General features: G+C 42.8%; 1 protein-coding gene across 1 annotated transcript; it reads left to right on the top strand.

Annotated features, from left to right (window-relative positions):
* The first annotated feature begins 473 nt into the window (after nt 1-473).
* LOC311247661 (mitochondrial inner membrane protease ATP23 homolog) lies at nt 474-8,019 on the top strand. The gene is made up of 6 exons (XM_084338673.1): nt 474-739; nt 1,277-1,322; nt 2,679-2,760; nt 3,895-4,032; nt 4,142-4,225; nt 7,248-8,019. Exons 1-6 carry the CDS (start codon nt 589-591, stop codon nt 7,449-7,451), a joined length of 705 nt encoding a protein of 234 aa, XP_084194799.1. The 5' UTR covers nt 474-588; the 3' UTR covers nt 7,452-8,019.
* Nucleotides 8,020-17,298: the final 9,279 nt, after the last annotated feature.

Genomic DNA, 17,298 nt, shown 5'->3' with positions numbered 1-17,298 from the left:
CTAACAGAACATCTGGCACAACTTAACCCAGGCCCTTTGGCACAAATCACCCCAAGCCTATACCATTTTGAAAGAAATGCATCCACCAGCTGTTTTGAGCTAGCATCATGCTAACTGTATAGACTCATGGTGTAGCTTACTAAAGCACTAAAACATGTGTGAACTGTTTTCAAAGTTGTCTATAATTGTTCAAACACAGCAATAAAAAAAACTTGATCATACAAATGTTACTTTGGAGGGCAAAACAATGTTTTTTTTTAACTTAAATGTGCTTAAATGTGTCTCCCTTCTTTGCAGGTTGAGTGAAATGCCTCTTCAAAAATATGTTGTTACATGACCAACAGGGGTGTCACGTGACGTGCAAAAAAAGAAGAAGAAGAAGAAGACATTGTAAAATGGATTGTACAGTAGGTGGCGGTATGCGCCTTTTGTGGTCGCGATCTGCCATTAAACCCATTGAAGAAGAAGAAGAAGTGACGCGCACAACAGAAAATGACCTCTCTCTTGCTAACGCTAGCTGGCAGTTAGCTAACCAGCGCCACACATCCATGCAAGTTTAACATTTTATAGTCTGACAAACTCCATGAAATGGATCAGACTAAACAACAAGAAGAAGACTATGGATACAACTTATTCCCGGATAGGAAAGCGAGGAAGTACAAGAAAGGGTCTATTGGGGAAAGCCTGTTTTCTTTTCATCACAAGTGTCAGGTCATGTTGCAGTTAGCTGTGGACAGCAGTAAGTAGCCACGTTAGCCAGCTAGTTTAGCTGTAATGTCGTGCCTTTCTTTGAAATATGTATGCCATTGCCTGTGCACTATCAGTGTACAGTTTCTACGTCAAATGTATATACTCTCTTTTCTGGACTCTTTTTGTATCACAAACAGTACTGTATTTGCAAATCTGATATGTCATAGATGTATAGATGTAGCAGTACTGTCTATCTGTATGTGATGTATGTCATAAATGTTATGATGAATTGAAAATGGGGGACCCTGATGTAAACAAGACTAAAGTCTTTCTCTGGTCTGCATCCTCTTAACAATTGTATGTATTGAGCTGTACTGTACTGTACTGTACCCATTCTGCAATCTGTTAATAAACTTTTCAATCAATCAATCAATCAATGAGCTCAGTTACTGCTTAAACCCTGTCTGCCGCTATGCTACTCGTGCTGTCATAATGCCAACGTTGTTAACGTTAGTAAGTCACTTAAGGCCTGCTGATCTAATGAGCTGGCATTACGTTAATGCATTTGTTATTTGTAACCCTTTAGGTCCATATGCAAAACTACTCCTTGTAGCCATGAAAAGTTCAGGATGGTAAGTATTCTTCTTCTGTAAGATCTGAAAGTATCATAGAGTTAGACAGCAGTTCAATATCTCCATACGATTAATTGAAAATGGGGGACCCTGATGTAAACAAGACGAAAGTCTTTCTCTGGTCTGCATCCCCTTAACAATTGTGTGTATTGAGCTGTACTGTACCCATTCTGCAATCTGTTAATAAACTTTTCAATCAATCAATCAATCAATCAATACCCTAGAGTCTAAATTGGGGTAGAACGTAGAAACAGTAGAAATACTTGATGAATTCAAGTTAATGGCGATTTGATTTAACGATAGCAAAACTATATCAAAACATCCGTTTACAAACTCTCTCACAACTCCTGCAGTATAATCCAAGTCTCATTTATGTCGTATGCTCTGTATTTCACAAACGCATGCATTTTTTGCTAAAGCCTTGCTAACAAAAACATTTCCGGTTAAGCGCTGTCTTCAATGTAACTAATGTCAGGTGACTTGAAAAACTTTTCAGACAGGTTGTCTGTCTCCCTCTAGCTTAGCCTAAGCTTGTTGGTTGTGTGTGTGTTTGTTGGCTGCATCCAAGCCGACCATGTGAATGATGTTAGTAGAGGAGAGTTACCTCCATTTTCATACCTGGACACTTCAGAATAGACTACTCAAAGTGGAACACTGGAGCACTCATAACGTCTGCACATTTATTGCAGGTGGGGTGACCAGAGGTGCGTTGCTCATGGGACTGGGGTTGCACGCCGTGCAACCTTGCTCTCTGAGCAGAAGCACGCACATGCACGGATGTGCACGCACGTGCACACAGGAATGCGCTGCACTCGACTGATGCGCCAACTCGCTAAGTACCCACCTGGCTACTTTGCATATCAATAGATCAGGTCGTCAGGTGTGTTCAAATACGTTCTGATACATTCACACACAACTTGTGAATGAAATGTTACATTCCATTCGTAGAGGCAATTAGGCATTGTCTTTAGTCTGTGCGTACGTGAGGGAACATTTATGCGCATGCGCGGGAGCGCGCGTGCACGTTGGCGTCATGCAAACACCGTGCAACCAGTTTTGAAATCACCAACGCAAGCCTGGGGTTGACTGACGCTTCCCCTCTGCAATAAATGTGCAGGCTTCATGAGTGTTTTACTTTGGATAGTCAATTCTGAAGTGCTCGGGTGGAAAGTCTTGCTTCTATGTACTGTCCTCTGCTGTTGAGCACCAAAGCCCTCTCATTCGAAACTTGACTGAAGCACGTATGAACATTGGCTCGATAGTTCTTGAATTTGAAACGGTACGTTTTAGACGCATTATCTGCAACACGGCAAAGTTGTGGTTTTTGACATGCTATGTATCCTTTTATTGACACAGCACAGTCGTCAAAGACCGACATTTTTCCTGTGAGGACTGCGATGGGACTGTCAGTGGTGGCTTTGATGCCACCACATCTCAAGTAAGGAAGATATTTTGGTAGACTTGTTAAAGCAACACGCCAGCATTATGGGAAATGAGCTTACTGTCTTCTCCAGAGTCGGACAAGAAGATTGATACCAATTTCCTCATTAGCACAAATGAATGGAAACGCATACAGATCAGCTAGCCTAGTTGTAGCTTGTAGGCCAAAAACACCTCTCCCGAAATCTTCCTGGACACTTGCATGTTTTTTTTTACACTTCTCAAAATCCTCCTGGACACTTTTCACTTTACATTTTCACACTTATTACTGTACATTTTACTGTATATTTCTGGCTGGATAGTTGTATATTTAAGATTTTAGAATGTATATACATACCAGAATGTAGATCCTGCACCGTATTTAATTCTTTGTTCTATTTTATTCTTATTTTTAATACTATTATATTCTTATTCCTATTTTAGTCCTATTGACTACTTAATGTTTATTGTTGTTCAATGTGAGCGATAAGTGCAGAATTTCCCTCTGAATTAGTAAGGATTTCTATTCTATGGTATCTCATCTTCTTGTCTGACTCTGGAGAAGATGGTAAGTGCATTTCCCATAATGTTGGGGTGTTCCCTTTTTAAAGTATTTTGCCAAATAAAATCCCAGTTCTGTCATTTGTACGTACGTATGACATAATCATGCCAGTTGGGGTACCTTCGTGTATACGGTTTACTTTACTCTTACTCATAGTATATATACAATAATTCAGATTCAAATTTTTTATTGCCTATATTTATTGTAACGTATAGTAGGCCTAATATAACCGATTGTAACGTATAGTAGGCCTAATATAACCGATAGGGCAAACAGACCCTCATCTGCACCTTTGTTTACACTGTTTATTTTTCTCATATTCTTATATGTACTTAATTATATTGTTTACACTATTTATTCTCATGTTTTTATATTCAGATCTAATTATACTGCCTATATTTATGTATGTCTACTATTACCCTGTCCATACCTGTACCTCCCCTCCCCCATGCTGCTATGATGCCTGAATTTCCACAAAGGGATCAATAAAGGAATATCTTATCTTATTTGATATAAGAAAACCTCTGTCTGGCAACTTATAGTATGATTTATGGTATAATGTTAAGCTAATGGCATGTTCTTTGATTTCAGATTGTTTTGTGTCAGAACAATATTCACCAACAGTCCCACATGAACAGAGTGGTTACACACGAGCTCGTACACGCCTTTGATCATTGCCGGGCAGATGTAGACTGGTTCAACAGCTACAAACATCTGGCCTGCTCAGAGGTGAGCCTTAATGTGTTCAACGTTGTACACTCATCTGTGTTCCTACAGTATGTTCTGTAAAGTATTTAAATGTTGTTGTATTTATTTATATTTATTTTAATCTTTTCAGATTCGAGCGGCTAATCTTAGTGGGGACTGCTCATTCAGAAATGAACTGTCCAGATTCCATTTTGGCCTGAAAAAGCACCATCAGGTAACTGTGGGGAGATAAATCTGCCAGCCGTACAAATATATATATATATATTTTTTTAAACTTTGACCAGTCAGCTGGTTTCTTTTAACGTTTATCGCTTTTTCTGGTCAAGTATGACCGACAGAGACAGGTTGAATGGGGTATAGATCGGGGAAAGACACTCTGAGAAAATACGGCGAGTCCGGGAGTCGAACTCGTGTACCCCAGATCCGTGACGCGCACGGTTGTCCCCGACGCCGAAATAGCGTTCGAGGTACGCGGTGAGCTACTGGAGCTCCCCTGTACAAATATTCTTAGTAGCAGTGTTCACTCAACTAAAGAGACGCACATTTATACGCTATTTATTGCTTCCATAGTACTGTATATTTGTATGTCTCTTAAATGTTTTGATGAATTGAAAATGGAGGACCCTTATGACAACACGTTTTTTTTCTGGTCTTCATCCTCTTAGCAGTTGTTGTATTGATTGATTGATTGATTGAAAACTTTATTAACAGATTGCAGAATGGGTACAGTACAGTACAGCTCAATACATACAATTGTTAAGGGGATGCAGACCAGAGAAAGACTTTCGTCTTGTTTACATCAGGGTCCCCCATTTTCAATTCATCGTAACATATATGACATACATGACATACAGATAGACAGTACTGCTACATCTATACATTTATGACAATTACAGTACTGTTTGTGATGCAAAAAGAGTCCAGAAAAAAAGAGTATATACATTTGACGTAGAAACTGTACATTGGATTGGGTAGGTGGGGGTGGGGGGGGACTGTACATTGGAGGTGGGGGGGGGGTTGGGTAGGAGTGGGGGGGGGGGGGGTTGGGTAGGAGGGGTGGGTGGGGGACACTGTACAACTGTACAAACAAAACTGTACATTGGATTATTGACAAGACCATACTTGGTAATTTACTGTACATTGAAGGGGGTTGTGTTCGGACATTTACAGGGGCCAGTTTCGAGTTGCAGTCTCCCTTAGGTGTTTTTTGAGTGTTTTTGAAAGTGGGTAGTGATTCACATTCCTTTACAGCTTTGGGTAGGGCGTTCCACATTGATGTGGCATAATTGCGAAACGTGTTTAGTCCCTTGTTTGAGCCGAATCTGGGTTTAACATGATTTGTGGAGCTCCCTCTGGTGTTGTGATCGTGGTATTCACTTACCTTTGGGAAGTATTTTGTCATGTACATGGGTACCTTGGTCGTGTAGTGTATCTTGTAGACCAGGCCCATTGCAAGTTGCTGTACTCTGTCGTCTACTCTAAGCCATCCTAGGTTGTCAAAGTGGGCAGGGGTGAGGTGGGTTCTAGGAGTAAGGTCAAGCAGTAGTCTGACCAGTTTGTTTTGAGATGTTTGTAATTTTGTTTTTAGCGCCTTTTATTGAGCTGTACTGTATTGTACCCATTCTGCAATCTGTTAATAAAGTGTTCAATCAATACCAATATCACCCATCAGGCTGATACCAGATTAAAATGGGATATCGACATTGGAGAATCTCCCCATTACCAATATCAAGAGCCGTATGTAACACGTCGATTATCAAAGCAAAGTGACTAAATGGATTTCTCTGATGTAGAAAAATGGCTTTTTACCTCGATCCTTCTTTTCTAATGAATGATTGGTGGAAGTCTATACTGGTGGAAGTCTATACTGTTCAGTAACAGTAAGTGATTGCATCAGTACACTGTATTAGCCCATACTTAAAAGGTTTAGCATTCAGAGTGGGTTATTGGCAGTGAAAAAGTGAATGAATGAATTTTGAATTAATTTTTTATTCACACACACACAATACATTTTACATGCGAGTATCCTCATGTGATAACATGTCGCAAAATGTGTGCATGTGCCAGGTCTCCCAAGAAGCTATTTAAAGCTTTTGGAGGGAGCCTGAACACAGATACAAACAGAATATGAACAAACAAAACAATAACAAATAAACAAAAACAAACAAACAAAAACAAAACAAAAAAATACAACGTGGGTAGGTTTACACACCTACCTACTAACTGACATATAACAGAGATACATAATACAGACAATTTTATTCCTAAGTTATAATTTTAATTAGAGATATGATTTTATCAGTTCCTCTTTCAGTGATTTTTTTAAAGGTATTAGTCATTTTTAGATTTTCATCAAGCTTGTTCCAGATCTGTGGACCCCTGCATGCTATGCTTAGGCTAGCACAATTTAGCCTTCTCCTCTTGCCAGATATAAGATGCTTGTTTCTTGTGTTGTGGATGTGCAGTGGTTGGCAGACTGGGACAAGCTCAGACAGTCTGTGATTCATGTTGTTGACAACTTGATACATAATTGATGCGTTTTGATGAATGTTAAATTCAGCGAGCCTCAGGAGACCAAAGCGATGGAAAAGAGGCTTCATCCATATACTGTACCTAACCAGAGATGGATGGATGCAAATGTTTCCTCAATAGCAGAATGTGTATCCGGCCTAATGAAGGTGGAGATAGCGGCCAAATAATCAGACCGGTTTGGTGCTTTAGACCTTAAAGGAACACAACATTATGGGAAATGCACTTACCATCGACTCCAGAGTCAGACAAAAACATTTAGTAATTTCCGTGTGTTCAGTAGAAAGCTATCCGGATGCAAACTAGCCTACCTTTTTTGTATGTCTTGTATGTTAATGTCTTGATGAATTGAAAATGGAGGACCCTTATGTAAACAAGATGAAAGTCTTTTTCTGGTCTTCATCCTCTTAGCAGTTGTTTGTATTGAGCTGTATTGTACCCATTCTGCAATCTGTTAATAAAGTTTTCAATCAATCAATCAAACCTTAGCACAAACAAATTGCTTGTGGTCCGTATCCGCTAGCTACCTATAGGCTAGCTTGCAGCCGGATAGCTTTCTATTGAACGCACCGAGAAGAAACTCTTGTCTGACTCTGGAGAAGAAGGCAAGCGCATTTCGCATAATGTTGGCGTGTTCCTTTAATTAAAGGCCATCCATCACTGTACTGTTTGGCTCACTGGTTCTTGGTTTCCCCCTGGTTTGCCAGGAGTGTGTCCGGGGACGTGCCTTGCGTTCTATCCTGGCTGTCAGGAAGATCACCAGAGAAGAGGCAGAGAAAGTGGTGGATGAGGTCTTTCCCACCTGCTTCAATGACCATGCACCCTTTGGTCGGATTCCACACGACAACAAGGACGCCAAGTTTGCCTACAGTGATTATGAGAACCGAGATCGATATTCCGCCAACCTTTAACCTGTCTGATCAGCACATTCTAATTAAATGTCCAATGGTGCTTTGGTCACGATGCTGACAGAGAGCCTGGCGTTAGCAGGGCGCCAGCTACCACAATGACCCCCTCAGCAGAATGACTCGTGTGTCCAAAATGATCAGAAATTCCTTCAAAAGAAACATCTGAGTTTTGTTTTCTCTGGTGAAAGCAAATGTTGTAAACCCACAGTAGGACCCAATGAAAACGATTTTATTGTGCTTTTTGGACAATTATTATTTCTGAGGGGGGGAAAAAAGGGATCCTATCGAGTAATTCCCATTTGTGAAAATGATTAGATGTGGCCACAATGTTGTTGTCATGTCTCTTTTTTTTAAAAAGACATAGATAACTCAGTTTTAAGAAAAGTATACAGTGTTTCATCCATGGCATTCTGTCACTGTGATTTTGGACAAGTCATTTCATCACAGGTGGGGGTGCAGTTCAGCGAACAACGCCCATCTTCTATTTTGCCATGTTGACCCACAATGACTGAACCCGAGACGCTCTCTGTAAATATATTTGATTGTACTTAATTTAATTAGAGTTGGCTTGTGTTGGAATTAAAGTTTGATTCTTATGAAAATTCAGATTCTTCATTTTTGTTTTTAATCCCAATTGTGACATATTCCCACTGTGTGTATTAGAGTACTGTGGCATTGCTGTGTTTTTTGGAATAGTTGTTGGCACATGCACTGCCTAGTCACGGTGACATGGAAGACATTAAGGTCATGTTTAAAGTTCTCCCCTTTACAGAACCAATACCCCTTAAATCCTTTGTAGGCCTACTGCACCTAAACAAAGATGGAAAAGGTAAATAATTCTGGGGACAATGTATGTATTTTTCAAGGAATTGGATTCCTGAGAGACAATTCTGAAGAACATTTGTAGGTTGGACAACTGGGAAGAGTTCGTTTATAAATAATGTTTCTCAAGATGGATGGAGGCCATCGGTGCTTCAAAATTGCTTGCACATCTTACAAATCTACAACTTCCTCTGTAAAATGATAGTGGTGATGTCTTTATTGGACATTGGCATTCAAAGAATCTGTTATCTGTCCCCAAAGATTAATAAGGAAGAATTATATGGGAATTAGCCTCATAATCACTCCCGCCATTTACTGCAAGACAGCTTTCTGGCTATCACAAAGTGTGCAGACCACCCTCTGTGTTGCAATCGGAAAGGCCATGTTTGGTATAAAGCAAGATTTATATGGGATCAAACAACAAGCCGAGTGGAATGGAATGAGGAAAGAAGATTACGTTAATGTGAGAGGCTTAAGAAATTTGCAATAACAAAAAAAAGTTGTTTATAGGCTGTCTGGGATTAATGTGAGTCAAATGCATGATGAGAACACAAAAGCAGCAGAAGACATTTGGTTCTCAGAAATACCACCCACCAAAGCTGAAACATTCAAGTAAACATGGGAATTTGTCTTGGAATTGTATATTTTATCCAGTAGGGATGCTCCATATTGGCTTTTTGACCTATACCGATATTGTCCAACTCTTAATTTCCGATACCGATATATGCAGGGTTTTCCCCCCCAAAAAATTTGAATAATTTCAGGTAATTAACATTACATATATCTCTTGTTGTGGAATTAACACAACATTATGCATACTTTTGACAATAAATAAAATCAGAATTTGTTCTTACTTGCTTGCCTGGGTAAATAAAGGTTATAGAAATGTAAAAAAAAAAAAGAAAACCGATACCGATATTTTCCAATATCACATTTTAATGCCGATAATATCGGTAGGCCGATAATATCGGACGTCCCTATTATCCAGTGATGACTATTAAATGTACTTATTTGTTAAAACAATACATGCCAAACAAGTTTGATGCTGCTTCAGAGCCATCCCTAGATGTTTAGGCAAAAAACTATTCTGGTTTACCTGTACATCGCTTATTTCTGTATAGGAATCTGTAGGTGCCAAGAAGGTCATGCTAGCTTGTTGGGAAGGGGGACTAAATATTGTTGCAAAGTTCAGCACAATCTTTAGGGTCTCACCTTTACAACCATGATCAAATTATGCTAGTCCCTTGTGGTTTTAGGGCAAAACCATGCCATGGTGTGATTGTCATGCAGAAATGTTTTGCGTATTGTGGTTCCTAAACACATTGCCATTCAGTTGAAATTATTTTCTATATGGTGATCGATGTTCCGAGGGGCCCTCTGATTGGCTGACTAACCTCTCTACGACCAATTAAATAACTTAGAGGGCCTTGATTAAATAATTCCGATACTAATTTGGTTGCCATATTGAGAAAACATTTTGGAATCCATCGTTCAAAAAGAAAATTCTGATTGGTTGGGGGCCCTATTAAAAAGGGTGGGGCCCTAAAGTCTGATCTGCCTAGTGCTCGAGAGAATTAGATTAGATTCAGATATATTGTCATTATACAGCACAAGTACTGTACAGTACAATGAAAAGAGGTTTGGCATCCAACCAGAGTGCATGACACACATATAGTCTCTTGTATCAGTTGTGTGTTATTCGGTTTATACTATTGTGTCTCCTCAGTATGCAGAGAACTTTCAGCAAGAAAGCTAGAATCAACCGTCTTGTACTTGTCTGTGTACCGTACATGTTACTGTGTGAAGCCTACTGTCAACTTGTTATCAGTATGTTAGACGTGATCCAGAAATAAAATTGAGGCATGTCATGAATAGAAATGTTTAACTTCAACTGTTCAACTTCAACTGTTTTACAAGTGGATATGTGAATTTGACAAATCTTTTAGGGCGTGTTCACACCTGTACAAACCAAACGGACTATCGATCTAAAGGGACCATGGTCCGCTTAAAGTGGACCAAACAGGGTAGGTGTGAACGCGCCCTTAATTTAACCCCCAGTGACCGTAGTAGTACCATTGCAGTCCTTTGGATGGCAGTCTTATACATATCTTCACCATCAGGATGAGTGGAGGCCCCATCAACTTACCAAGAACTACCACTGTTTTATTGAGACCGATAATTTAATCCATTTCAATTAGTCCTTTTTCAGGTGAATGTCAGGGGATTATTTATTTAATTTTTTTACAGTCTAATAGATACGACGTGCTAATCACGGTACCACTGAGCAGAACATCTCCTTTCATTATTCCATCCATTTAAACAGGCGGCGCCCACTGTGATCTAATTAGAGAAAGCTCAGTCACTGAAATCCCTCGACTTCGCTAATCTGTCTGGGACACAAAACAGTAACGCATTAACCCCCGAGAGCACTGATGAACTCATCTCATTAATTATAATAATGCTGGATTTAGTCGTGAAGTTGAGTGGTAATGAGAAAAGTGAGGACACCCACGGACTTGTGACTTGTCTTTGAAAAGTTTTCAGGGTGTCTAATCTTCACAAGGGTGTTCTCACTATGAGACATGGGTGAATAACTTACAAATTATTTAGAAAAATGGGCTGATGTGAAACTGAAGACGAATTGTATGCTCTTGTGGTAAACAAATATCCGGTATAAATTGTCTAAGTGTATTGTTTTGATCTTTTGAATATCCATTTCATTTTCTTTGTTAAATTCTTCTTCTATATTTCCTCTGTTGTTGTCACGTTTTGAAAGGACTAAAGGGTTAAGGATATATTGCAAGAAGGGTAGGTATATAATGTTTTAAATGACTAAAGGGTTAGTTAATATATTGTTAGAAGGTTTTAAAAGAACACGCAAACATTTTGGGAAATTAGCTTATCGTCTTCTCCAGAGAAGCGGACAGTGACGAGTAGCCTAGGCATTGTCCAACACCTCTCCCGAAGGCTACCCGTCATTTTCCGCTTCCATTCATTGTGCTAAGCTAGGCTAACATGCAGCCATATGGCTTTCTACTGAACGCACAGAGAGGAAACTGGTATCTTCTTGTCTCTGTCTGTCTCTCTCTGGACGGTAAGATAATTTCCCAAAATGTTGGCGTGTTCCTTTAAATTACTAAAGGATAAGGATATATATAAGAAGGCTAGGTATATAAGCTTAGGCTTCTTCCTACACTTTTTCGGTCATACTAATATTGTTTTCTTTCTATTTTGATACACGAAATAAACAAACTAAACTAACAAATTCTGAAATGTATTCGTAAAAAGAACTGGAGCACGGTTATAGTGATTATAGTAGGTAGGCCTACCGAGTAGAACTGTTGAGAGACTATCATGTTAATACTTCAACAAGAAAACAATTCTGATGTATAGTTTACATAACCTCTCACATGTCCCAAAACTCTAAACCGAAGTTACACACATTAATTTAGTTTGACCTGTTATGATTGTTGAGATATGACATATAAAGATATGTATATTGTATGACTTCTCATGTACTACTGTCTGTGTACCATTTTGTTTATGTGAGTAGCTGTGACCATAGATATATTACACTAGATGGCTTACCCGCGCTGCTGGCCAACGCATGTCTATGATGTACTATTGAAATAACCATAGCTTGTTAAATTTTCAACCGTTTGGTTTGTTAAAAACGTCAGAGATGTAGTTATCATACTGCATACTTATAATGGACTTTGATATGAAAAAATAAATAATTATAAAAAATTTGCTTCCAAGCTAGAATCATAGCCACATTAATAACGTTTGTAATAAACCATACCGTCTATAAATCCGTCAATATTTCAGCGAATTTAGTATTTTTGTTTGTGCAGATCATCACCTTAAAGCAGTAGTCCACCCTCGCAAAATGGCCACCGGCGAAGTACGCGGGAGACTCCGCCTTGAGCCACCTAGTGTTATATATCTATGGCTGTGACTACCACTGTGTCCAATGGGAAGCGCTGTTGCGCCGTGTATTGTCGCATGATTGTGATGTCACTGTATGGATATAAAACGGGCAGCGACACACCCTGACACTCTCTCTTGATCTCTTGATATCTCTCTTGACACACCTGAGTTGTGAATAAGCCACGCCGAATCGAATGGCTAAATGACACCACAGTGTGAACAGTACGATCCTTTTGAATTACTAGTATATTTAACTTGCCGCTGCATATACAGTAGGTTACAACAAATTATTCTACAATTTGAAGATGGAGTATGCATGTGCGATAACGGGGTGGGAGGGCCGCGAGTTAGCACGATTAGCATAGGAGTGTTTTAAAAGCTAGTTTAGCATCGGGAGAACCGAGGGAAGCTAAAGCTACACTAACAAGGAGCTTAGCTACCAAGAGCTACAAACACAAAAGCCATGGCAAATAAGCAAACAAGGAAGAGCAGGTGACCCACGTTCGATGGACCTGCAAACGAGTATGAACTCTGGGAAGAGAGGATGCTGTGTTGCATGCACAGAGTAGTATTGAAAGAAACGTCATCATCTGGAGACCTGACCGAGGATCAGAAGGCTCTAGATGACAAGCTAAATGCTGACGTCTATTGTGAGTTAGCGCCGCTACTCGACAATACAAGTTTGGGACTGATATTCAGAGACACAAAGGGCAGAGAAAGTCTCAAGGAATTCCTGGACTACTACAATGGAAAAGGTAGACCCCGGAATGTCACCTTTTACGTAACATTGACTGTGCTGAAGAAAGATTGTAACAAGACTGTAACTGATTACATTATCTGAGCTGAGCAGATCATTACGAGCGCGGGCAAAGCGCAGAGTGAGGGACTAATGATGGCGATGGTCATGCAGGGATTGCCAGAGAAGTACAAGCCGTTTACATTAATGGTGACACACGGTGACGCTGAGTTGACGTTGGGACAGTTCATGGCAAAGTTGAGGAACTTCGAGGCCGCAGAAGATTCAGCTCCAGGCTGAATGTGTAGATTCTGTGAAAGCAAGGGGCACACAGACTAAGCGTGCACAAAGAAAGACCGCGGTGATGGCGCTCGGTGCATGCACATGCAAGATGGCGACGCGGGTCATGGACAAGATGAAGCCAGAGCAGCTGCGGAAGAAGAAGACACTCTCAGAGTACAGGCAGATGAGACAAGCCTACAGTACGACAGCAAGTACAGACCCAGAGAAAAGGATTAATCGCAGACACGGGAGCGTTGTCTCACATCACCAACGATAATAGCAGATTCAAGAACTTCAAGCCGGAGAAACACAGCATGGATTTGGTGGACGCCTGGGGGTGGACGGGAGGCGTACCTTCTGGGTGGACGGGAGGCAGACCTCCGGGGTGGACGGGAGGCGTACCTTCTGGGTGGACGGGAGGCAGACCTTCTGGGTGGACGGGAGGCGTACCTTCTGGGTGGATGGGAGGCGTACCTTCTGGGTGGACGAGAGGCGTACCTTCAGGGTAGACGGGAGGCGTACCTTCTGGGTGGACGGGAGGCGTACCTTCAGGGTGGACGGGAGGCGTACCTTCAGGGTAGACGGGAGGCGTACCTTCTGGGTGGACGGGAGGCGTACCTTCTGGGTGGACGGGAGGCGTACCTTCTGGGTGGACGGGAGGCGTACCTTCAGGGTGGACGGGAGGCGTACCTTCTGGGTGGACGGGAGGCGTACCTTCGGGGTAGACGGGAGGCGTACTTCCGGGGTGGACGGGAGGCGTACCTTCTGGGTGGACGGGAGGCGTACCTTCTGGGTGGACGGGAGGCGTACCTTCGGGGTAGACGGGAGGCGTACCTCCGGGGTGGACGGGAGGCGTACCTTCTGGGTGGACGGGAGGCAGACCTTCTGGGTGGACAATAGGCAGACCTTCTGGGTGGACGGGAGGCGTACCTTCAGGGTGGACGAGAGGCGTACCTTCTGGGTGGACGGGAGGCGTACCTTCGGGGTGGACGAGAGGCGTACCTTCTGGGTGGACGAGAGGCGTACCTTCGGGGTGGACGGGAGGCGTACCTTCTGGGTGGACGAGAGGCGTACCTTCAGGGTAGACGGGAGGCGTACTTTCTGGGTGGACGGGAGGCGTACCTTCGGGGTGGACGGGAGGCGTACCTTCGGGGTGGACGGGAGGCGTACCTTCTGGGTGGACGGGAGGCGTACCTTCTGGGTGGACGGGAGGCGTACCTTCAGGGTGGACGGGAGGCGTACCTTCTGGGTGGACGGGAGGCAGACCTTCTGGGTGGACGGGAGGCATACCTTCTGGGTGGACGGGAGGCGTACCTTCTGGGTGGACGGGAGGCAGACCTTCTGGGTGGACGGGAGGCGTACCTTCGGGGTGGACGAGAGGCGTACCTTCAGGGTAGACGGGAGGCATACCTCCGGGGTGGACGGGAGGCGTACCTTCAGGGTAGACGGGAGTCGTACCTTCGGGGTGGACGGGAGGCGTACCTTCTGGGTGGACGAGAGGCGTACCTTCTGGGTGGACGGGAGGCGTACCTTCTGGCTGGACGGGAGGCGTACCTTCTGGGTGGATTGGAGGCGTACCTTCGGGGTGGACGGGAGGCGTACCTTCAGGGTAGACGGGAGGCGGACCTTCAGGGTAGACGGGAGGCGGACCTTCGGGGTGGACGGGAGGCGTACCTTTTGTCTGCTACAGCTAACGGCACCAAGGTGTTCTTCGACGAGGGTAAATATATCTTAATGTTACCAAATGGTACTATGTCTATGTATGTATGTATGTATGTAAGAGGATGTACTATTTGCAAACCGAGTGTGATGTTGATAAGTGTCACGTCAGCCATGATATTGAAACATGGCATGAGATTATGGGTCACTGTAATTATGAGGATGTTTAAAGTTGAAGGATGTAACCGTACAGTAGGTATGCATATTAAGGGTACAAAGTCTAAGCCGGATCTCTGTTCCTAGTTTACCCAAACTAAGAACAGAGATCCGACCGATAAAGCAAAGACACCACTTGAGTTGCTGAACACTGATTTAGCTGGTCCAGTTACCAACAAGTCCATAAATGGCTTCAAGTATATGCAGTCATTTACAGATGTGTGTATAGGGGCAGTGTTTGTTTATCTCCTGAAAGCGAAGATTGACAGTTCAAGCCACTGAGAAGTATCTGGCAGAAATGCATTAGATCAGATAACAGGACTGAGTTCACAAGTAAGGAGTTTCAAACACCAAAACCGGCCCACACAACGGCCGTTATGAAACACTCGTCCAGTATTAAACAACCCAAGGCTGTGGCTAAGGAGTCAACATCAGGGAGACCAAATCTACACCCCGCCCCTAGATGTGCAGTGCACACACACACACACACACACACTCACTCACTCACTCACTCACTCACTCACTCACTCACTCACTCACTCACTCACTCACTCACTCACTCACTCACTCACTCACTCACTCACTCACTCACTCACTCACTCACTCACTCACTCACTCACACACACAGACACACACACAGACACACACATACACACACACACATACACACACATATATACCGTTACTTCCTGTCATTGGCATACATTCTTTTTTTTTTACTAACATCTTTGTGCCTCATTAGCCTAGGGATTAAGGATACATGAAGTATTACAAGTCAAGTCAAGAGTTTTATTTGTCACAGCATACAAGTATACAATGAAATGCGGGTGGTCTTGCCCACAACGATGTGCAATACAGTAGTAACAACATATAATAGAATCCAATAAAACAACATTGTGCAATAAACAGTAACATAGTAGGGCATATCGGTATTTGTACATAAGTTATTTACAGAGCATGGAGGACATGCTAGGTCCTGTGGTAGTGCAATACACTGTTAGGTACGGATGAGGCACTGGGTCTTTCTGTACATTGCTATTTTATACAATCTCAGGTTATACTATACTATTTTTAAAGTGACCTTTCCTTAGTGGCCATAAGTGTTGGCGTGTGCAGCATGAGTGTGTGCTTGCTCATGTTAAAGTGGCTGCTAGTGTGTGAGCGTGTACAGTGTGTGTGTCGTGTGTGTGCTCATGTGTGCTTGTGTGTGGAGAGTTCAGAGTTCAAGACTCTGATGGCCTGGGGGAAGAAGCTGAGCCGAAGCCTCTCTGTCCTAGTAGCTGGGGTTCGCAGGCGTCTGCCTGACCTCAGCAGCATGAACAGGCTGTTGTTGGGGTGGTGTGGGTCTTTATTTGCTCTGGATTTGCACCTCTTGTTGTATAGAACCTACAGGGGTGGTAGTGCAATACCCGTGGTATGCTCGGCTGAGCGCACCACTCTCTGTAGGGCCTTCTTGTCCTGTGCCGTGCTGTTTCCATACCAGGCAGTGATGTTTCCAGTCAAGATGCTCTCTACAGCTCCGGAGTAGAAGGACTGGAGTATCTTCCCAGATACTCTGAACTTCCTTAACTGTCTCAGGTGGTAGAGGCGCTGCTTCGCCTTTTTTACAACTGAGTCTATGTGTGTTGACCATGTCAGATCCTCTGAGATGTGGACCCCCAGGTACTTAAAGCTGCTCACCCTGTCCACGGTAGCCCCGTTTATCCTCAGTGGTGTGTGTGTCTCCTGCTGTCCTCTCCTATAATCCACGATCAGCTCCTTGGTTTTACCAATGTTCAGGAGCAGGCTGTTGTCCTGGCACCAGCGTTCCAGTACCTCAACCTCCTCCCGGTAGGCCTTCTCGTCGTAATAATAATAATATTGAGGTTTTGATCCATAGAAAGGTCTGTGCTACACAATTTCAGTTAGATTAGATTTATTGTCCTTTAATTTTGCACTCATGACATTAGTTGCTTGCCGTTTAATCAACATCGAAAGACCCCCCACTTCCTCCCAGACACGCATTCCAAGAGCCTGTTCGCTTTCCAGGTCTCTCTCTCTCTCTGTCTGTGTGTCTCTCTCTCTCTCTGTCTGTGTGTGTCTCTGTCTGTGTGTCTCTGTCTGTGTGTCTCTCTCTCTCTCTCTCTCTCTCTCTCTCTCTTCCTGTCACTCCCTCCCTCTCCTCGCTAGTTCTCTGCCTGTCAAACCCCGTTTGAGGAAGTGTCG

This window comes from Notolepis coatsorum (assembly GCF_963971535.1).
Source record: "Notolepis coatsorum genome assembly, contig: SCAFFOLD_302, whole genome shotgun sequence".
NCBI classification, from domain to species: Eukaryota; Metazoa; Chordata; class Actinopteri; order Aulopiformes; family Paralepididae; genus Notolepis; species Notolepis coatsorum.
Note: the sequence above shows the minus strand (reverse complement) of the source record. Positions and strands in the feature narration are given on the sequence as shown.

Coding starts and splice junctions, on each gene's coding strand:
- LOC311247661 (XM_084338673.1), top strand. CDS start 589: ATGGATCAGACTAAACAACAAGAAGAAGACTATGGATACAACTTATTC. Junction 740..1,276: donor GCAGTTAGCTGTGGACAGCA/GTAAGTAGCCAC, acceptor GTAACCCTTTAG/GTCCATATGCAAAACTACTC. Junction 4,226..7,247: donor GCCTGAAAAAGCACCATCAG/GTAACTGTGGGG, acceptor CTGGTTTGCCAG/GAGTGTGTCCGGGGACGTGC.